The sequence below is a fragment of the Megascapheus bottae genome, chromosome 21 (assembly GCF_031878675.1).
Source record: "Megascapheus bottae isolate mThoBot1 chromosome 21, mThoBot2.hap1, whole genome shotgun sequence".
NCBI classification, from domain to species: domain Eukaryota; kingdom Metazoa; phylum Chordata; class Mammalia; order Rodentia; family Geomyidae; genus Megascapheus; species Megascapheus bottae.
In genome coordinates, this window is record NC_143529.1 from 34,373,046 (window position 1) to 34,396,592 (window position 23,547).

At 39.0% G+C, this 23,547-nt stretch overlaps 1 protein-coding gene across 2 annotated transcripts in view; it reads left to right on the plus strand.

Annotated features, from left to right (window-relative positions):
* Dis3l2 (DIS3 like 3'-5' exoribonuclease 2) overlaps positions 1-23,547 on the plus strand; it is a 297,816-nt gene that overhangs the window by 166,887 nt on the left and 107,382 nt on the right. For both annotated transcript variants that reach the window (XR_016539161.1, XM_090355040.1), the window contains exon 10: positions 2,789-2,868. Coding sequence is in view for 1 of the 2 variants with exons in the window: in XM_090355040.1 (XP_090211166.1) it covers positions 2,789-2,868 (80 nt within the window). In the remaining variant the exon portion in view is untranslated. The remainder of the gene's footprint in view (positions 1-2,788; positions 2,869-23,547) is intronic.

The following is a 23,547-nucleotide window of genomic DNA, read 5'->3' on the forward strand; positions in this document are numbered from 1 at the left end:
TGACTATTTACAACCAGGATACAAGTTAGTACATAAAGTTAAAACTATAAATAAAGTCTTCTAGAGGCAGTTACAAATATTTTCATGAGTTCCCTAGCAACCAAACCAAAAAGAGAAACAAGAATAAAATTCACCTGTCTATAGGATATAGACTCAGCTTAGAGATCTGAGGATCGCAGTTCAGAGCCATCCCAGGCACTAAAGTCCATGAGACTCTTATCTCCAGTTAACCACTAGAAAAACCAGAAGAAGTGCTTTGGCTTAAGGGATAGGATGTAGCCTTGAGCTGAAAGGCTCAGGGACAGCGCCCAGGCCCAGAGGTCCAGCCCCATGACTGACCAAAAAACAAAAAAAAGAAGAGCACTACATGAACAATGGCCCTATCTCTGTCAGCTCTCCTGCAGTGAATAGCCTAGCCACTCCCTTGATTTCTTGGAGGCTTGTTGGCATTGTGTCTTGTATGCCCTGGCTCCATTGGAGCCCGACTATGTTCCAGCACGGGTGGAGGTGCTCCCTGAGGAGCTTTGTTTCTGGGCAATATTCTGCCACAGAAAAGTACCATAGGATAGGCAAAACCTCCTGATATCTACTAAATAAGATCTCTGAGAAGTCCTATCACTAAGAAATCTGCCTACCATCTTCCAAATGGATTGAATCCCAAGACTTCTTTTAAAAATTAAAATGCTTCCAGAATGTGTTGGAACACATATCAGCACTTGGCAAGCTAAGGCAGGAGGGTTGTGAGTTTGAGGACAGCCTCGGCTGCCTAGTAAGATCTTGTCTAAAAAAAATAGAAACACTTACTTGGCACATCAGGAAACAATGATCCAAAGCAGGTGCCCAGCAAACTTTCTATAAGGTCCACAGTCATTTCCCACCAGGGCTGGAGATTGAGTCTCAAGTGTACTAAGCATTTGTTCTAGGACTGAGCTCGGGCCTTAGTACCCACACAGTAAACATTTAAAGCGTATTGTTTCTGTTACAACTAGTCAACTTTGCCATTGTATCAAAGCATGGCTATATTTCAATTAAGCCATATAATGTGTGATTATTGTCCTTAATGTACTATGCTATCTCTCATCTCTTTTGCTGTCCCTTGGTTATCTCATATTGTTACAGTATTTCACCTTGTTATCTGATATATTGGATATATGCATTTTTGGTTATTTGAAATCGGATAGGGAAGGGGGAAAAATAAGATGAGGGGTGGGAAGGGAGGAGGGAAATGGGGACCAAGACATGAGAAAGGGTATCAATGTATTTGAAGTAATGCACCTTCTGTCAGGTGAATATAATATATATATATATGAAAAAAAGATAATTTTAAACACCCTCATAAACAACCTTACATATCTGATGAACAGTTATTTTTCTTTATTTTCCATTTTTGTCCATATCCTTTATTCAATCTAGTTGGCTGTTTGTGGGCAAATTATAGAACATTTATTAAGTTTCTGAGTTCTCATTCCTAGCCCATACAATTATTTCTACCTTAGAGATGGATATACTACAAACATAATTATATTTTATTATAAAGAAACAATTGTAATCACTATAATTCAAGGTATGTTTTAAAATTCTTAAAATATAAAAATGGATTAAATTAGGAGAATAAAAGCACTTTTTACACCCACAAAAATCATAATATGGCTACAGAACTACATTTGTAGTCAAGGGTTTGGTAAGCTCTGAAAACACTTGCATGGGTTGAATTTTCTCTGTGTCCCATCGCTGTTCTCAAAGATCTGGATAATGACTACAAAAGATTCTCTGCCGTATTTTCCATTTAGAAAATGAATACTTATTGACAGCAAATTTTTTTTTTTTCCGTGGGTCATGAAGCTTGAACTCTGGACCTGGGTGCTGTCCCTGATCTCTTCAGCTCAAGGCTACTGCCCTCCCCCTTGAGCCACAGCACCACTTCCAGTTTTCTAGTGGTTAATTGGAGATAGGCATCTCACAGTCTTTAGTGTGTTTAGGGCCTATGCTGGCTTTGAACTCCAATCCTCAGATCTCAGCCTCCTGAGTAGCTAGGCTTACAGGAATGAGCCACTGTGCCCGGATGCTAACCTCTTTAGGTATTTCTAGGATGCAAATGGGTAGGTTGACGCAGCATGTTGTGTGGGAAACTATAACGTAAAAGAACATCCTTGTGCTATGTGGATTAAGTATGAGGTGACTATGAATAGGTAAATAAGCACCAGCCATGCTTGAAACACATGATTATTTCAGGGACATTTAAACTGTGATTTGGGCTGTTTCCAAGTAGAATATTATTATGGTTAAGTATGTGGCTCACAACTTATTCTTGGGCCCTGTCCCCACATCACAAGTTAGGAAGCTTTTTTTTTTTAAGCACAGACAATTTGTTCAAGATAGGAAGAGGATCAGTAAGACTCTGCAACTCCACAACTATCCTTGGGGATAGGCTCCCATTGGTCCTGCCCATGGGAGGCAAATTACAAACTACCAAAGGAGTGTAACAGGGCAAAGGGACTTGCCCTTCTTGTCAGAGAGCCCTCTTGGGAAGCAGCCTTTCTACCACCTGCTCATACCTGTTCCCACTCAAGAGACAGGAATTGGTACCAGTTCACAGAGAGGAAGAAGAAGGCTAACCTTACATTTTAGCCTCATATTTCTCCCTTCTCAAAGACTGATTATTCCATTACACACTTCACTCTGTGTAACAGAGTCCATTTGTAAAATGAACTGTTTTAATGCCGTACTACAATGAGTTCAAATTTTGGTTGTTTGTACCATTACTAATTATATCTTAAATCTTTTCTAGAAAAGACTGTGTCTTCACCATTGACCCTTCAACTGCCCGAGACCTCGATGATGCCCTCTCCTGCAAACCACTCACAAATGGTACAGTTAGAACTGTTATACCTATTATATATATATATATGTTATACCTGGTAGCAGGCAGTCTGTATACCTGTGTGTGTTGCCAAACCGCATTGAGCTTCCTCAGCAGTATCACGTGCAATTTGCTTTGTTTCTGAACTTGGTATATATCTCTGAGCTTACATACTGGTGTGCTCTCAAGACTGTGTTCTGCATTAATCTAGTGAGGGTAAGAATGAGAAATGCTGTCTATTCTGGGCTCATTTGACCCTGACAAGTAGAAGGCTGTACAGGTTATACAGGCTGTCCATTGTTATAAAAAAAAAGTTTTAATTTTAGTTCTTTTAACACCTTCTTCCCACTTTTCTGGCTATTAATTAGTGAAGATAAGCATAAAAAGACAACTTCTGTACAATTTTAGGAAATTTAGCCAGGCACTCATGGCTTACACCTATAATCTTACCTACTCAGGAGGCTGAGATCTGAGGATTGCAGTTCAGAGCCTGCCCACTAAAGTCTGTGAGATTTCTTGTCTCCAAATAACCACCAGGAAACCAGAAGTGGTGCTATGGCCCAATTGATAGAGCACTAGCCTTGAGCTGAAGTGCTCAGAGACAGCACCCAGTCCCAGACAGACCCGCGACCAACAACAAAAAAATTGTTTTTAGGAAATTTAGATATTTTTACAACTCAGAATTTAATCATCTATTTACAAAAATAAGCAGTAGCTTAATTTGTCACACTCTGAGCCATCTCTGCTATGTTCAGAGGCTTGGTCAGGCCAGCTACCTATGTAGAATCCTTTCTCCTGATCACCAGGGTGAAAGAGTCCAGGCAGTAATAACTGCAGACTTACTGTAGGCAACATGTAGGCTCCATCATGGACCCCCTGTAACCCTCCTAGGTTACAGTTCTGCTCTGTTAGTGGGCTAATGCTTTAAAAATCATAGCTTCACTTATTCTGTCCAGTTTTACAGTTCTTTTTTTTTTTTGATCTGTCATCTGAGCTTGGGCACTATCCCTGAGTTCTTTAACTTAATGCTAGCACTCTACCACTTGAGCCGCAATGATACTTCCCAATTTCATAGTTCTTAATGGCTGTAGTCTAATATTTCTCCATCTTTGCTAGCCTTAGAACCCTTGACCTTGCTGGGACACTAGGGAACTGGCACATGTTCTACCTCACTCACTTTTTTTTTGGGGGGGGGGGAATCATAGGGCTTGTACATTGGCCTGGGGACTGTCCCTGAGCTCTTCAGCTCAAGACTACAACCCTATCCTTGAGCCACAGCCCCACTTCCCATTTTCTAGAGGTTAATTGGAGATAAGAGTCTCTTGGCTTTGTAGGTTTTGTATTGCCTGGGCTGGCTTTGAATCTTGAATCTCAGATCTCAGCCTCCTGAGTAGCTAGGATTACAGGTGTGAGCTACTGCACCTGGCTTTACTTCACTCACTTTGTATACTGTAGTTTTGTACCTAGCATACAAGTATATCAGCAGAGTGAAAGAAAGAGTAAAATATATGACAGAAAATATAAATTAAGGGCAGATTTTCAGACAGAAGAATGTTCTTTATTTCTTAGGAAAGCTACATATTGTTCAGTGAAATTCAGTAAAATGAGGAATATAATTTATCAGGGGAAAAGGAAGAAAAAGAAAAAAGTAGAAGCAGAGAAATGTATCAGAGAAAGCATTCCAATTATTTGAGCATGAGCTTCTGGACTGGAGACAAGGATGAGATACAGGAGGGATGGGATGAGCAGAGGTGAGAAAGGGATAATAAGCCTGGTAAGATGGCTCATGCCTATAATCTTAGCTACTTGAGAGGCTGAGATCTGAGGATCAAGGTTCAAAGCCAGCTTGGGCACAAAAGGACCTAAGACTCTTATCTCCAATTAACCTCTAGAAAACAGGAAGTGGGGCTTGGCTCCAGGGTAGGGCAATAGCCTTGAGCTGAAGAGCTCAGGAACAGCATCCAGGCTGAATTCAAGCCCCATGACCCACAAAAAAGAAAAGAAAGAGAAAGAAAGAGAGGGATAATAATACAAACAGGTTTTGTAATAAAAGAATAATCCAAGATCAGACTAAAATTCAACCTAGGAAATGGAACTCATGAGGTAGAAATTGGGAAGTCTGGAGGGCATGCTTTAGGGAGAATCTGAATATGGAGTAGTCTGGTGATATAGTCATGCATTGCTTCAAATCCTTTTTTGAGAGGTAGGCAGTAAAGCTAAAATGATGCCATCATATAACTGTAAGCAAGAGATCCCTGCAGGAAAGCAAGCAATGCACTCAAACACAAACAGTGCTTTTATTAGGATGATGGGATCACAAATGATTTTTCTCTCCTCTTCTTCCCAGATTTTTATAATGTGGTAATAATAGCTTTATAATGAAAAAAATTTGTAATAAAAAATTATGAGGTGCCAGAAATCACAAGCTGCCCAGTAGCCTCGTGCACCAGGTGATCAGACCCTTTACATCTGCGTGGTTTTCCTCGCATTCCAGGGGACAGTTGACATCTGTTCATTTGGCAGGGCAGCAGCAGAAGGGCATAGGAAAAGAGCCAGGGAAGACTCAGGAAAGGCTTGAGGTGGCCAGTCAAGCATTTTTATGGTGGCACTTCTACAGCTGGCGTTGGTGACAGCAGTTTCTGCCAATGCCATTTATCCAGGGAGATGAAAAGTGAAAAGTCACTTCCAGTTTGGATTGAAGTTAAAGTTGGCTAAGTTCAGGTTCCGTTAGTTACTCGTTCATGTCAATTCTTGCTTAGAGGAAAAAAATGTGTTATGTTTCAAAAAGTAAATAATGTCTTCTGGGCATATTTGTATCATCTCTAGCCATGTTTATTCAAAAATACTTTACAAAAGTTCTATTTCCTTTTGGGCTCATTGAAATAATTTGAATGACTATTCTGTGAAACCTAAACTACACAAGTAGGCATAACATATACAGTTCTTCTCCCTTTTTGTAGGGTTCAAATGTACTTCTAGGCCCTTACCAATGCCTCTTGTTAGGTGCAAGACATTGACAATTAATTGTATAGACACACTGGTAGATCATAATTTGCTTATGAAGTTTCCTAGGCTCATGGATGCTCTACTTTGGAAGGGATATCACCACTTATCTGACCTATACTTAACTCCTTTTTCAGCTTCAAAACACACTGGAGCGGGAGAAACACCCCCACAAGCATTAAATGTGGATTTTTTTTAACTTTTGCTATAAATAGTACTTAGTAATGAATGGTGTTACAGTGATGACCCTGAATCTAAAGACAATAAATCACAAAATTCAGCATTTTATGATTTTAATAGATCACTTGCAAATGCACCTCAAACTTGACCTCATCACTCAATTGTGGGAATGCCACAGTTGTCAGATTACCCTCTGGTTTTTGAGTCACCTCTGCAATATTCACTGATTGAATATCCAGATTGCATTTGAACTTTCTACTTTAAAAGAGAAGTCTTTCTGCCTTCATGAAATCAGAGGTAAAATGTATGTGTGTTTGTGTATTATCCCCAATTTATAATGCTTGTCTCCCAATCTACTGCTTTCACCTATGAATCTGACACAGGAGTAAGGATCTCTCCCGCCTTCCTGGCAGAATGAATTATTCCCACTTTATTATATTAGCATATTTTGTTCATATCTCTAATACAGTAGAAAACAAGTTCTCTGATTTATTCCCTCCCCCCTTTTTTAACGTATTTTCTGAGGGCAGAGTATCCTTCAGGTACTCTGCATTTTTTTTTTTTTTGCCAGTTCTGGGCTTGGACTCAAGGCCTGGGCACTGTCCTTGGGCTTTCTCAAGGCTAGCACTCTATCACTTGAGCCACAGCACCACTTCTGGCTTATTTTTTTCTATGTATGTGGTACTGAGGAATCGAACCCTGGTCTTTGTGCATGCTAGGCAAGCACTCTACCACTAGACCAAACTCCCAGCCCAGTACCTGGCATTTTTTTAATGTTTGCTCTAGTCAGATCCAACCAAGCAATCTCTGTACCTCTGTGCATGGCTTCCTTTTTTTTGGTGGGGGGGCGGTGCCAGCCCTGGGGCAGGCCTGGGCACTGTCCTTGAGCTTTTGTGCTAATGCCTAGCTACCACTTTGAGGCACAGCTCCATTTCCAGCTTGTTTTTTTTTTTTTTTCTCTCAATTGTGGGACTTGAACTGGGCCTGGGTGCTGTCCCTAAGCTCCTCAGCTCAAGTCCACCACCCTACTCCTTGACCCACAGCACCACTTCTGATATTCTGGTAGTTAATTGAAGATAAGAATTTCACCAACTTTTTAGCACCCAGGATGGCTTTGAACTGCAATCCTCAGATCTCAGCCTCCTGAGTAGCTAGGATTACAAGCGAGAGCCTCCATACCCAGCTCCTACTTCTAGCTTTTTGGTGGTTAATTGAGGGATAAGAGTCTCACAGACTTCCTTATCTTAGCTGGCTTCAAATTGGGATCCTCAGATCTCAGCCTCCTGTGTATCTAGGATTATAGTCATGAGTCAACAACATAACAACACCTGGCTTTCCCAGTGTCTTTTTTTTTTTTTTTTTTTTTTTGTGGGTTGTGGGGCTTGAAATAGGCCTGGGTGCTGTCCTTGAGCTCTTCAGCCCAAGGCTACCACCCTACCCCTGAGCCAAGCCTCACTTCCTGTTTTCTGGAGGTTAATTGGAGATAAGATTCTAAGGTCCTTTTGTGCCCAGCTGGCTTTGAACCTTGATCCTCAGATCTCAGCCTCCTGATTGGCTAAGATTACAGGCATGAGCTAGTCACTACACCAGCTTACTTTTCCATTCTTTAAATATTGAATGGTATCTTATGTTTTGCTCTCTGTTTTTTCCAGCTCAGTTAACTGGAGTCACTTCTTCCCAGAATTTTCTTATATGAATCTCTTTCATGGACTGTACTGGTGAGGGTCAGATCTAGGGCACATCTTCAGTGTTTCACTTCCCCCAATAAACACCATGTCTCCCACATACCTTTATATAATGAATTCCTAAAGGAATGAATCCATGGACTAGTAAGAGCCCACTGGATGCAGTCAGTTCCCAAAAGCCCACCAGCTGACAGCCAAGCACTCAATATATGAGTCTTGAAGGAATGGAGCAGGGCAGGGCCCAAAGCTGAGAGGGATGGGGTGTGGGGAGGAGGAGCTCAGATTTAAGCCATAACAGTGTTGTAATCTGAGAAAGGAGGGTTGAAATCTTCAAATGTAATTGTGAATTCCATTTATTTCTCTTGTGTGTCCATTTGCACTTCACTTTGAAGCTGTATTATTAAATGTATATATATACACATATATCTTTAAGAGTAATATATCTTGTTGATAAACTACCACATTGTCATTTTGAAATATACATCCTGCATCTCCAGTATCTGTTTTGAAATTACCCTAGAAACTCCAGTTTTCTAGTTATTAGTGTTTGCCTTGAAAGGCTTTGCCCAATCAACCTTTTACTTTTGTTATTGTTGTTCATACATTGGACTTCATTGGAAAGTTGTGGGGAGATGGAAGTTAGGGTATCATAATGTGACTGTGTTTTCACCTTTAAACTCTATTTATATTTAAAGGTTGTTTTTTGCATCGTTATCCAGGTTATTTTTGCCTCCTTATTCATGTTTTATGCTATTTGCACTTACTTTTAGTTATAATTGGGTAAAAGTTTATTATCTTGCTGTATTCTATTTGTTTCACCTTGTTATTCCTGTTTTTATTTTTTTTTTGGATTATTTCTCTCTGTTATTCCATTTTCTTATCTTTGTTAGCATATTAGATATTTATCTTTTTTCTTTCATGGTTTTTCTAAAACAAAGTTTTTCAGTGTTGATACTATTAACATTTTGGGCAAAGTGGTTTTTTGTTGTTGTTGTTGTTGCTGTTGCTGTGAGGAACTGCTCTATGATTTTCTTGTTTTGGCAATACTGGGAATTAAATTCAGAGCCTTTGTGTCTGCTAACAGTTTCTCACAAGAAGAAACTACCAAAGCATGCCAAGTAGAAAACGTGAACTATATATAATAAACAAATTGCTAAAATTTATTAAAAAAGCAATTTATGGGAGGCTCTGTGTGGAAATATCTGAGTTAAAAACTCTAGAGGAATTCAAGAACACAATGATATTCTGAAATATTTAGTGCTAAGAGAAAATTACCAACCTTAAATTCTATGCAAAATTATCCTTTATAAGTGAAGGAGAAATAGAGTCTCATAGATAAACAAGGACGAGGGAACTCATTGCCAGTTGATCTACTTTAAAGAAAAGTATAAAAAAAGTTTTTTCTGCAGGCAGATGGAGGAGTATCATGAGTTAAAGGCTAGCTTGGACTACCTATTGAGGCCTAAAAGAGTATTAGACATGTCTAAAATTCAATAAAGAAAGAAAGAACCAAAGAAGTAATAAATAAAAGCAAAATAAACTGGGCACAGTGCCTCTCGCCTGTAATTGTAGCTACTCAGGAGGCTGAGATCTGAGAATCAAGGTTCAAAGCCAGCCTGGGCACAAAAGGACCTGAGACTCTTATCTCTAATTAACCTATACAAAACTGGGAGTGGGGCTTGGCTCAAGGGTAGGGTGGTAGCCTTGAGCTGAAGAGCTCAGGGACAGTGCCCAGGCCAAGTTCAAGCCCCAGGACCCACCAAAGAAAATAAATAAATAAAATAAAACCTTTTCCTTTCTTCCTTCCTTCCTTCCTTCCTTCCTTCCTTCCTTCCTTCCTTCCTTCCGTTCCTTCCTTCCGTTCCTTCCTTCCGTTCCTCCCTCCCTCCCTCCTTCCTTCCTTTCTTTGCCAGTACTGGGCTTGAGCTCAGGGCCTGAGCACTATCCTTGGACTTTCTCAAGGCTAGAGCTCTACCACTTGAGCCACAGCACCACTCCCGGCTTTTTTCTACATATGTGGTACCGAGGAATCGAACCCCGGCCTTCATGCATGCTAGGCAAGCACTCTACCACTAGGCCAAACTCCTGGCCCTCATTATTCTTTTTTTTCTTTTTTTTTTGCCAGACCTGGGCTTGAGCTCAGGGCCTGAGCACTGTCCTTGGATTTTCTCAAGGCCAGAGCTCTACCGCTTGAGCCTCAGCACCACTTCCTGCTTTTTTTTTCTATGTATGTGGTACCGAGGAATCGAACCTAGGTCTTTGTGCATGCTAGGCAAGCACTCTAACACTAGGCCAAACTCCTGGCCGCTCATTATTCATTTTTTAAAATTCATTTTACTTCTGGTAGTCCTTGGGTTTTGAACTCAGGGCCTTATGCTTGCTAGACAGAAACTAAATCACCTAAGCCAAATCCCGAGCCCTAGTTTTTCTTACTCTTAGTTGATATAACAGATAAAATCAAGCCTAAAGATCAGGCTCACAAATGTTTAGATAGAGAGAGGAGGTTAAGTCAACAAGTAAATGAACATATACTGTGGTTCTAAGAACCACTTTTTATAATTGTATTCATAAATTTCCCTTTAACTTCCCAAAGACATATCCAGACAAGTAATGAGCCTCTTCTGTGCTTTTCATTCATTTCATAGTGAAGTTTATTGATTTTAAATCTTCTACCTCCAGTGTTGCCAAAGTAGAAGTCTCAAAAAGTAATCTATTAGATCTCATTTTTATTTCTGTAGTATCAGGGTACTGTTATTTGTTAAACTAAAGAGCTTTTCCCTGAACTTATTAAAATTTGGAAAATGTTTGAGCATGCTAAGATTTAACCTAGCCCCAGAGTCCAAGCCCTAAAACTGACCAAAAAAAAAAATTGATACTGAAGATTGAACCCAAGGCTTTGCGTATGCTAGGCAAGCATTCCACTTTATTTTTGAGGCATTATACCACCAAGCCATAATCTCAGCTTTGGAACATAATTTTGAGACATGCAAACATGTATATGTACCTTTTATTTAGCTTCTAATTAGTTTTATATTTCATATCCTACATACTGTACTTTGTGCTCATGTTCCTTATTTCCGATACATGATAATGGCAGAAGAATTGCAAACTTAGTAGAGAGAAAGGAGACAAAAATAAAAACTATTTCAATCTAAAATATGAATAATGAGAGAAAAATACAGAACAGGAAAAATAAAAAATAAAAGGCACATATTAAAGTAAAAAAAAATTCTGCTACCCTCAATTCCACAGTAAGATCTTCATGTAAAACATGAAGCCACCAGGAACCCTACTGCACTGCTGGTGGGAATGCAGACTAGTTCAGCCACTCTGGAAAGCAGTGTGGAGCTTTCTTAAAGAACTGAAAATAGACCTTCCCTACGATCCCGCCATACCACTTCTGGGCATCTATCCTGAACATTATAACCCAAGATATGATAAGGACTCCTGCTCAGCTATGCTCATCTCTGCACTATTCACAATAGCCAGGCAATGGAAACAACCCAGATGCCCTACTGCAGATGAATGAATACAGAAAATGTGGTATATATACACAATGGAATTCTACATAGCCAACAGACAAGATAAAATAATGACATTCACAGGGAAGTGGATGAATCTAGAGCAAATCATGTTGAGTGAGACAAGTCAAGACCTAAGGAACAAGAGGTGCATGGTATCCTTAATATGTGGCTATTAAATCCAAAGAGTACAAGAGTGAGGACTCAATAACTGCATACCAAAGCTATGGACATGGTAATGGAAATATAAACATAACTATATAGACATAAAAACCTATGACTCTATAGACATGTTTTATTTCATAAATTAATATGTTTCTATGACATACAAACCCTTAGCCTAATTTTTTTTTTGCCAGTCCTGGGCTTGAGCTCAGGGCCTGAGCACTGTCCTTGGACTTTCTCAAGGCTAAAGCTCTACCACTTGAGCCTCAGCACCACTTCCGGCTTTTTTCTATATATGTGGTACCAAGGAATCGAACCCGAGTCTTCATGCATGCTAGGCAGGCACTTTAACCACTAGGCCAAACTCCCAGCCCCTTAGCCTAATTTTGATTAAGTTCTAAATACTAAGTCCCAGTGATTATAAATAGAGATTCCCTCCTTGAACACTTGTTTGTTAATCTTGTCATTTAAAATATGATGTAAAAATCAACATTAATAAATTCTTTAAAAAGAAAAAACATGAAGCCACCAAGAAGAAGTATAAAAATAAGAGAAAAAAGGAGGGAGGCATGATGGGGTGAGGGTGGCTCACCCTTGTAATCCTAATCCTTGCGATATTCACAAGACAGTATGTTAGAAATAAACTTTACAATTTGGGAGGGGGTGGAGGTAGGGAAAGTGGGGAAAAACATGGGAAGAGTAACAATGTTCAAGAAATAATGTACTAACTACCTTATGAATGTAACTGTAACCCTTTATACATCACCCTGACAATAAAATTTTTTTTAAAAAAGAACCATGGAAACACACACACAGAAAGAAAAAAAAAACAAATAGGAGGAAGATATACTAGTAATAGAGTAAGCAAAACAAAGCCAATATATTTGTATTAATATATGTCAAACAGATTTTATGGTAGAAGTCATTAATATAAAGTCACTAACTTAAATTAGAAAGACCATTTCATTAGGAAGATACAATGGTCTTAACTTCTGATAAATAATTAGGTTCTAAGTATATAAAACCATACCTGATGGAAGTTCAAAGACAAACTAATGCATTTTTTATCATTGTAGACTAATTTAATACACTTAATTTCCTCAGGAACTGGTAATTTAAACAGATTAGAAATTCAATAAAAGTAGAAGAAATTGGGGTACTGGGCGTTTGGTCTAGTGGTAGAGTACATGCCTAGCATGCATGAAGACCCAGGTTCGATTCCTCAGTACCACATATATAGAAAAAAAAAAAAACAGAAGTGATGCTGTGGCTCAAGTGGTAGAGCGTTGGCTTTGAGAAAACCCAAGGACAATGCTCAGTCCCTGAGCCCCAAGGCCAGGACTGGCAAAAAAAACACCAAAAAACAAAACAACAACAACAACAAAAAAAAAAACTTTAGGAAATTAGAACTACATAGTTAGTGTTTGTTCTAATAACTATTTCTAGAAATATAGAACTCATTCTTAAGCATACAGAAGACATTCACAAATACTAATTTTTGGAGGGGGTGGGACATAGGACTTGAACTCTGGACCTGGGTGCTGTCCCTGAGCTCTTTAGCTTAAGGCTACCACCTACCCCTTGAGCCACAGTGCCACTTCTGATTTTCTATTGGTTGATTGAAGGTGAGTCTCATGGATTTTTGTGCCTGTGCTAGCTTTGAACCATGATCCTCAGACCTCAGCCTCCTGAGTAGCTAGGATTACAGGAATGAGCCACTGGTGCCTGGCTGCAAATATTAATTTTTATATTAAAGCATAAAACTTATTTCAAAAATCATTGGTATGATGCTGTTCACATTCTTAGGACACAATGCAATTAGAAGCAATTGAAAGTATCTATACCTTAAGAAAAGTTCAACACATTTGGAAATGTAAGTATATTTCTCATTGTGTATCTGACCAATTACTATTAATTAATTAAATACTAAAATGTGGCATTACCAAACTACCTCTGCTCTTCCTTTCTACCCCATGATTGTTGGCCAGATGAATGACATAAATCAGAATGTACTTGATGTGGTACTTTGTATTGATGCCCCAGAAGATGAGTAAGTCAGCTTTTTCCTCATGGCTCTCTCCATCTTTGCCTTCCACACCGAATGGCAAGTTTTCTTAAGACTGAGGGTTTCATCTTCTCTTGCTATTTTCCTAATATCACACAGGAGCCACTTAATGTTGAATTGTACCTTGTGTGAATTTCCTGGCTATTCACCTGTGAGCTTTGGATTGCTTAGGCATCTATAAAGGGCCATCATTAAAAAGGGAAACCTCTTTTCTCCAATAGAAGTAACTTAGAACCAAAGTCTAGTCTGAGTCTAAGTAAAGGATTCCCAAGTGGGTAGACAGCTGACCAATGTGGACCTTCTCCCCTTGACCTGTGTTCCCTCTATTTACACACATAGGAGTTATACCACCTGTTAACACATAAATGTGCTCTCATTCCCCCTTGCTTAGTACAACATGTACAACAGAAAAATGGTAGAACATTAAACAAGCATTTCAAGATTCAAGTACAGCCAAAGGAAAGCCTGCAGAGAGAAACAGAAAGCATCAATAAGTAGGCTGCTTTCCACTGCTCCCAGGACCAGGCCAAGGCATTCACACCTCAATATCTACTCCTCTAAAGTCTACATCTAGGAGGTTCTAGAAAAACACCCTGAGCTTACTTCTCTATAAAAAGTCTGTTTGACGTCTTGCCCCTCCCAGGAGTAGTAACAATAGGGAGATGCATTCCTTTTGGAGAAGAATCTGCCCATGCCCTGCTCTGAAAGCCACTCAGGTGAGTGATCTTGTCAACTTACTACACTGATAATAGAAGAACAGATTGTCTTGGCTGTGCCTCCTGGTAGGAAACATACTTCCCCTGCTATATCTGCAGCTTGAAAGATGTACTTGCTTCACCCATGCCCACAACAGACATTTTACCATGCCTGGAAGACCTTCTTACACCCAGGCTCTCACAGGTTTCTCTGTCACTCAGTCCCTAGGCTTTTGCTGTGATGGTCATTAACTTTATAGTACATCTTAAGCACCTCAGCATTCTACTGTGTGGGCCACCTGAAAGCTCCATTACCTCATCCTGCTTGTAAGGAGGGTCCAGGAGCTTGGATAATTATGTATCTATATATGGCCTTTATACAATTGTTCCACTATGTTGCTGAGTTTTCATCTAGGAATTCAATCAACTACAGATTGAAATTGTTTTAATTGTCATGGTGAATGTATGCAGATTTCTTTCCTTGCTGCCATTTTCTAAATAATACAATATAGCATGTATTTATATTAAGTATTATAAGTAACCTAAAAGTGATTTAAAATATAAAAGAGGTTATGTATAGGTAATATGCAAATAGCATACCTTTCCATATAATAGGTTCCTAAACCTCCTCAGGCTTTGATATTTGTGGGTCCTGGAACAGGAATGCGAAAGGTAGGCCTTATTTTCAGGCCAACCATAAGCAGCTCAGCACATACTTGATGTTCAGTACAGACTACTCCTTTCAACCATTCTTCTCAACTGGAGCTGTATTTTTTCAGCTTTATAGCTTCTGCTTTTGTAATGGTTTTCCTGTTGGTCAGGCTTCCTTGATCTTTGGGAATTATTTCACTTAAAATCCCTGGATTGGGTTGGGAGTTAGACCTGGTGGTAATGAGTTTGCCTAGCATGCAGGGTTCGAGTCCTCAGTAACACATGCATAGAAAAGCTGGAAGTGGTGCTGTTGTGGCTCAAGTGGCAGCATGCTAACCTTGAGGAAAGAGCCCATAGACAGTGCTCAGGCCCTGAGTTCAAGCCCCAGGACTGGCAAAAAAAAAAAAAATCCCTGGATGCAGTCTTCCATATATACTTTGCTTGTAGGTTATTCTCTCCAATTCATCTACTTCCATGAGCTGCTGGATCCTGAAATGCCATGTTTTAAAGGAATGTCCTTCCTGAAAATCGAACACTATGCTGTGAGAGCCAACTTAAATTTAATTAGAAACATTTAATCTGGTAGTTATTGGAAGCATACGCCATGTGTAGCTTAAAAATAAGATCTACATGCACCATTAAATTTAACCAAAAACGGTTTAAAGTCTGCTCTTTGTGTTTTAGAAGGGAACCTTGATTGCTCTGCAATAGATTTTGGAAAAGAAAAATTCCACTTCAGGGCAATTTTCTGCTTGGCTGTATTTCTGAGTTTTGTCTCTGACATCTTCATGATGCCCAGTGCTTCTAATGCTCTTCCTCCTACGCTGCTCTTCCATGTGAAGTCATTTCTAATCCCAGTTTTGAAACGCCAGGTTTTCCTCTCATGGCCACTTATGTCAGAGGACATTCTGACCTCAGACAAATCCAGGACTCAAGGACTTGGTCACAGACAAAACTCTATTTTTGTAGTAGGTCCTTGATGATGAACCTGGGAATCAATATGGAGAATTTTGTAGATCCATCAGATCTACAAAGCATATGCTGTCTCCATTTATTTGGGCCTTGGTGAATGAACCATTTTAACTGTCCTTAAGGTATGATATTTTTTTAAAAACTTGAATTGTACCTTGACTCAAAAACTCCAAGTAATTGAATGGTCATGCGAGGGCTCTGGCATAGAAGTGGGCTTCTGGGAGGCTTGCCAGTGAGTTCCTGCATTGAGGACAGAGGATCTAAGTGGAAAGATTAAGTGGAGAGACAGCTCCACCACTCTAAGTCTTATTCTTATGTTCCATTCAAAGCTTTCTAGCTTGATTTCTGTGGGGTCTGGGCTTTGGAAATTCTCTTTATTCATGGATGTCTCAATGCACCTTGTTAAACCAAATTTGGACTATGGCCTGTTCATATGCTTCCAGCTGTGCTGATTGGTTCCAGTTTTCTTACTCATTAAGGCCAAGATAATCTGGCACTCACCAGCCAGGCATCCTCAAGTATTTGGCACCAAGGTAAACCTGGAAGTTAGTAGAGAAGTCTAAGGGATCCAGTCATACTCATTGTATGAGAGGCAGTGGTGGTATACCTAAAGGAGCACTAGAGTAGGAGCTGGAAAATGGAAGATTTTGTCTTGTCTTTACCCTTGCTTCTGCATCATGAAAGTTTGTATGTGTCTGTGATTTCTCTGAAATTCTCTTTTCTTCAATGATAAAACATTTTCACAAGTGTCAGTTCCAAATTTTTAAAGTATAGGGAGAACTAAAAGAGCTAAGCTGTGTTTCTGTTTGTTGTTGCAAACACACAACCTCACTGTAACATACCACTGGTGTTTTCCCACAAAAGTAGATGACAACATAATGAGAAGGAGGACATAGTCCATACTCTAGCAGAAAGGATTACCCTCTCTTGTGTCTCACATTCCCTGGTATAAAACAATAATATTTTAACTCAGAATTTCCTGGAGGATTGAATGAGATAATTCTTACCACTTAGCAATGTGCCAGACAAACAGTTAGGTACTCAGTGAAAGTAATTGATATAAAAGTATAAAGATTGAACATAATCAGGAATTGTAGTAAGGGTATACTAAAGTAGTAAATGTTTGGTTGCTGTTCATAAATTGAGGGGGAAAAGAATAGAGAATCCAAAAACAGATTCACATATGTACATTTGTTCACTTGGTTTTCAGCAAAGTTAACACTGTGTTATAGAGTAAGTAGAAGATAGTTGTATCAGTGAACAGTACTACGTCATTTGGATATCCTATAGAAGAGGATCTGACCTCTTTTTTACACCATACATAAAAGTAAACTCCCTGTGGTTTTGAGATTCTAAATATGAACAGTAACATCAACACTTAAAGAAGAATAACTTCATGACCTTGAGTAAGCAAAGATTTCTTAAGTACGGCCAAAAAGCATGAACCTTAAAAAAATAGACTGATACATTTCATTTCATTTTATTAAAATTAAAAACTTCTGTTCATGAGAAGACTTCATTAAAATTGTTGAAAAAGCAAACCACAGAGAGAAAGCATTTGTAATAATATATCTAGCAAAGGACTCATATCAAGAATATATAAACACCTGCACAGAGACTCCAGAGAAGAAGAAAAAAATAATAGAAACGTATGAAAAGGTATAGTAAGATAATACTGTATTCCCCTTAGAATAGCAAATTTTTTTTCTTGAGGGTTTGAATTCAGGACTTTGCACTTGCAAGGTAGGTGATTTATTGCTTTAAGCCATACTACCAGCCCTTTCTCTACTTTTGAGATAGGGTCTTGATTTTTGCCCAGGCTAGCCTGAACCACAATCCTCCTATTTCATATTTCCCATAGTAGCTGGGATATTAGGCACAAACCTCTAGGTTCAGCTTTTTCTGTTGAGATGGAAGTCTTGCAAACTTTTCTTCTTGGGCTGACCTGCCACATAGCTGGGAAGAACAGCTAAGTATTTCAAAAACTAATTGTATCAAAATGAGTTGGTATAGCCCTCTGGGAACCATTGTATAAAAAGCTGAGTGAAGCTACTTTCATGTTAGGTATGAACTCAACAGGAGTGTTTTCAGCAACATTATTATAATAGCAAAAAAAAACCCAAACCCTGAAACAACTCAGATGTCTGTCAATAATTAAATTATGGTATACTCTTACAATGGAATATTATATAACAGTGCCATGGAACAAACAGAAGATACATCATGGATTAAAACTTTTTTTGAGGACAAGAAATAATAATAGTTATACTATGAATCTATTTATATAAAATCAAGACAAAATTGATTGATCATTATACAATATATAGAAGTCAGAAAAGTAGTTTTCTTTGGTGGATGTAAAGGCTAAGGGAAACATGATAAAAGTTTCTGGAATTCTGCTGTGATCTTATCTTTTGAAGTGGATGTGTTTGTCTGAGTATATTTACTTGTAAAAATTAATTGAGCTATATGCTAGAGGTTTATAGTTTATGCCTTAATAAAAAGTATACTTTAAAGGAGTATGTAACAAGTAGAAATAATCCAAGTGTCTCTTGGCTGATTAATGGATAAATAAATGTAGTGGTATATCTATGCAATAGAATACTCTTTTTTTTTTTTTTTTTTTGCTAGTCCTGGGCTTGAGCTCAGAGCCTGAGCACTGTCCTTGGACTTTCTCAGCTCTGCCACTTGAGCCTCAGCACCACTTCCAGCTTTTTTTCTATGTATGTGGTACGGAGGAATCGAACCCAGGTCTTTGTGCATGTTAGGCAAGCACTCTACCATTTAGGCCAAACTCCCGGCCTGAGCAATAGAATACTCTTTATCCAAAAAAAAAAAATGAAGTGGTGATACATGCAATAATACAGTAGACATAGCATATGTAGAGAGTATAAGAAGATGATCTTAAAAGACCACGTCATATGATTCCATTTATGTATGTCCAGAACAGGAACATCTATGGAGTTATAAAGTCCTTTAGTGACTGCCTAGGGCCAATATGGTTGAATAAAAATAGGCAGTGACTGAAAGTAAGTATGAAGTGACTGGGATGGTGATGAAAATACTATAAAATTTGTTGTGGGCTAATTGGAAATAAGAGTCTCACAGACTTTCCTGCCCATACTGGCTTTGATCTGATTCTTAGATGCCAGCCCCTTGAGTAGCTAGGATTACAGGCATGACCCACTGGTGCCTGGCTTTAACAAATACTTCATCTCTATTAAAGAATTATATTCAGTCATGTTATAAATAATATTCTGTTCAACTTATTTGTTTGTAAATAGGTGTTTAGTAAAAGTAAATGTATAATTATCTTCTTTAAAAATGTTTAAATTGGGAGTACTTGCAACCCACAGGAATTGAGAAAGAAGCAAGTATGAGTTCATCCGTCACCTGATACCAAGAGGAAATGTCCAATTTTAGTAGCCAAGAGCCCAGCCTCTGGATCCAGATCTTGATGCAGATGGCTGGCCCACCCGCTGGCCTTACTTTCTTCATCTATGGCAAGACTTTTATCTCCTAGCAATGGAGGATTAAATAAATTACCACAAAACACTTAAAGTAAGCAGTCAATATGCTGTTATTGTAACAGATTCATGAGTATGCATAAATTATAAGTAGATTTTTTTTTAACTTTTATGAAGTCTTAGGGAATCAGAAATGATTGATGAATGAAACTGAGTAATTTGATCCCCCCAAAAATCTATAAGTAAACATATTGAGTGGTATGCAAATGGTTAAAAATGAATTAACTAAAGTAGATAGACTCTGGAGAGCTCAAATAGGGGAGAATAAAAGGAGAGGAACAGACAAATGAATGAGGAAAGAGGAGGAGAATGTAGTCAATAATTCATTGTATATACTACAAAATTTTTAAAGTAAGAAAAGGGGTGGATTGAAGGATGATGGGAATGTTGGAAAGGGTAACACTGATCAATATGCATTGTATTCATAAACTGCCTTATCAAGTGGTACCTTTTTTGGACAACTTAATGATAATAAAAATTGGGCATGGTAAGAAATAATAATACAAAGAAATAATAATAATACAAAGTATCTCAAGAATGAGAAAAGGCCAGTCCCAATTTTTGTTACCAGGATAAAAAGCAGTGAACTGAAAGAATTTGAAGTGAAAGTGAAATTTTTAGTTTCAAGTGAAAGATTGAGATTGTAGTAAGCAGTGTGGGTGATTAGAGTTAACAATGAATGAGCATTAAAGACATGTAGATGCTTATATTTCTTCGAAATGTAGAAAACTAATCTGTTTTATATATTTGGTTATTAGAGACTAGTGGTTATGTCTCATCGAAAGATTTTTTAAATATAAAAATCCTGAAATGAATGTAAAAATCAGCTAAACTTCTGCTGTCAAGCCTAGGTGTATGGAAGTGTTTGGCTGGAATCACACAGCATTCCCTGTGCTGCCAGCCACAGGTGGAAGGGAGCCTCCACCTCTGGGCAGTGAGGGAGAGCTTCCATCCTGAGGACAGACCAGGGAGAGCCTCCATCCCACTGGCTAGCCACTCGCACTAGCCTGTGCAAATGCAGACTGCAAGTGCCACAACCTGCTATGAACTGAAGTCATGTTTCGGGCCTGAAATAGTTGTTTCCTGTTCAGGAGGGGTACACTCAGCACCTGCTACTTCATTTCCTGAGGTCATCTTTATAGAGCCTATTGGAAAGATACCTAGTTGCTTCCGTCCACCAAGAGAATTGTCAAATTGTCAAATAAGCTAGCACTTGCTCTCTTGGCCTCTGCCCAAGCTGCCAGGGACGCTGTGTCTGAGAGTATGCCAAGAACTCAAGAGGGATGGAGGCAAGTAGAGGTGGGCACGGCATTTCGTTTTTGTTATCTAAGTCTTAATCAAGTAATACACTATTTATAGCAAAATTAAAATTTGCATACAAACTAATTCACAACCTGTTACTCAAAGAAAACTATCATTACCATCTTCATATGTTTCTCCACAGAAAATTTAAGGCAGGTTTGAATTTTAATTATTTTTATTTATTTATTTATTTTCCAGTCCTGGGGCTTGAGCTCAGAACCTGAGCACTGTCCTACCAACTTGAGCCATAGCACCATTTTATATATATATATATATATATATATATATATATATATATATATATATATATATATATATATATATATGTTGTACCAGGAATTGAACCCCAGACTTCATGCATGCTATGCAAGCATTCTACCACTAGGCCAAACTCCTGGCCCCAAGTTTGCATTTTTTATTTTATCCTTTTTTTATTTCAATTGCTTTGTCTAGCTTTTGAGAACTGGAAACAGTACAAGTATGTACAGTAAAGAAGGGAACAATCCTGTATCTCTACCCTCCAGTGATCACCACTGGGGACATTTTGATTCTACTCTGGAAGCATTAGCTTTCCTTCTGTCTTTTTTGGTATGTCTTTCTTTTAAAGTTTTACCGGATTTGTCCTTTTTGATTTTTTTCCCCCTCCTCTGGGAAACTGCTCTGCTGGGGGTTTTTTTGTTACTGTTGTTTGCTTTGTTTTTGTTTCTTTTTTTTAATTTTGGATGAAGAATTTTGAACATGCACAAAAGCAGACAGAATAGTATAATGAAAGTCCCTGTTCTCATTACCTAGCCCCCTGCAACCCTCAAACCTTGGCCAGTTAGCCTCATTCTCACCATATCTCCTGCCTCTGCCTCATGCCCTTGCTGCTTTGACATGCTTACTTTGTAACCACCCTTAAGGGTGCTTTGTAGCCCCTGGCTTCTTTGTAGCCCCTTGGCTTCTTTGTTTCCTGGCACTGAGCAGGGAGCAAATGCCTGTACCCCAGGCCTGACCAGCTAACCTGGGCTTTCCCTACTTCCTGCCTGGAAATTCCCAGACATTGGGTGTGCCAGCCTCACATGTTCAGCTCCTCATTCTCTTTCCTGTTAATGAAGGAGGCCATTGCTCAAATCGTTTGGAAGGGCAAAAGCGAAATTTACTACCTGGGTGTTCCTCTTCCCTGTTGTTCATATAAATTTAAACTGAGATTCCTGAGAATTAGATTAAACATGACAAAAATTGCTGTGTGGGCAGTTTCGTACTTGCAGATTGCTAGAGCCCTTTAAGCTCCTTAGTTCCAGAATGTGAGCTCACCAGTTAAGGAGTTTGCAAATCAAGGTCCTCTTTAACCCTTTGCTGTGTGGAAAAGAAAGAAAGGAAATCCACAAACTCTTCAAATCTTGGCCTTGAGGAGGACCCGAGAAGTCATCCATAGAAGCCCTCCCTCACATAAGGAAGACTTTGCATTGCACTCAGATTTACATGTCCCCAATTTGTTTTTTTACTTTGACTCCTTTTAAGTCTGTGAAATATCTTCAAACCATCACCCCATCATAGCCGTGGAGTGTTGCCATAGTATGCCATCCTGGGAATCATCTTTTGTGTGAGATTACGTAACAAAATATCCCCAAAGAACTGGAATATGTCAGAGCATTGTCCCTTTTACCTAACAATACAATCAGTATGAGGGTAGTGAAAATTGTGACCAAAGGTGATCCAGACTCAACTGTTCTTCAGATATTAAATTTGTCTCAGAAATTCTCCCAAGACCAAGCCAGATCAGGGCTATACCCTGGCTGAATGAGACAGCCTAGTGTGGCCCTCAACTGCTGACTGCATTTTCCTTTCACCCCTTGTTTGTATTTACCATATATTCAACTGTACTAAACAGTTCCCTGACAATGCCTGTCAGTGACATTCCTGAGATCATGTCCCTCTTCAGGCTCACTCAGCATGACCATAGAGGCCAGTGATAAGTCTATAGTATGCAGAATAAGGGTGAGGGCCACATAAAAATGTAAACATAGGGTCAGGAGTTTGGGCTAGTGGTAGAGTGTTTGCCTAGCATGTACAAAGACCTAGGTTTGATTCCTTGGTACCACATACATAGAAAAAACTGGAAATGGTGCTGAGGCTCAAGTGGTAGAGTTCTAGCCTTGAGAAAGCTCAAGGACAGTGCCCAGGCCCTGAATTCAAGCCCTGGGACTGGCAGAAAAAAAAATTAAATATATTCCCTTTATGTGAGTTTATCACATAAAACTCCTGTGGCTTCCCATTTCACTTGAAATAAAATCTACATTCTTCACCTGACCTCAGGCCTCTATCAGGTTTTCTTCCTAGTATTCTCCCTATTCTCTAGGTACATCAGGTAAAGGGCTGCCTCAGCCCTTTACTCTGGTTATGTCTCTGCCTGGGGAACCTGTCTCACATCACATGTGGACCTTTGTAGATCTATAGGTCGTTGTGTATTCTCTCAGAAACCCTAACTAAATGGAGGGAGAACCCAGACATTCCTTTCCTTTTACCCTGTGATCTTTTCTACTATCTTAGTTGATGTTACTTGTTTATTTGCTTATTGTTCTCTCCTCATTAGCTCCATAGAAGAATGGGCCTTGCCAAGTTCTTTACTTGTGTGTTCTAGATACGAAGCGAAGTACTGATACATAGTAGGAGTTTTATTAGCATTTGCTAAAGACTCAGTGAATGAAGGTGGTTGTGAGAAGTGTGTTTAGAGAAAGCTGTTAAGGATTATGAGATAACTCAATATTTGGCCACTGAAGAATTCCAGGGGTGACTACACAGTTATAGCTTATGCTGCTTTATAAACAGAGCCTAGCTTCAATATTCTTGCTTCTCTTACTCAGATTGTTTCCCCTTGAAGAGATGCACTCAGCCTGTGCAACCCATAAGCTAAAAGTAGAGCTAATAAATGTAAAATT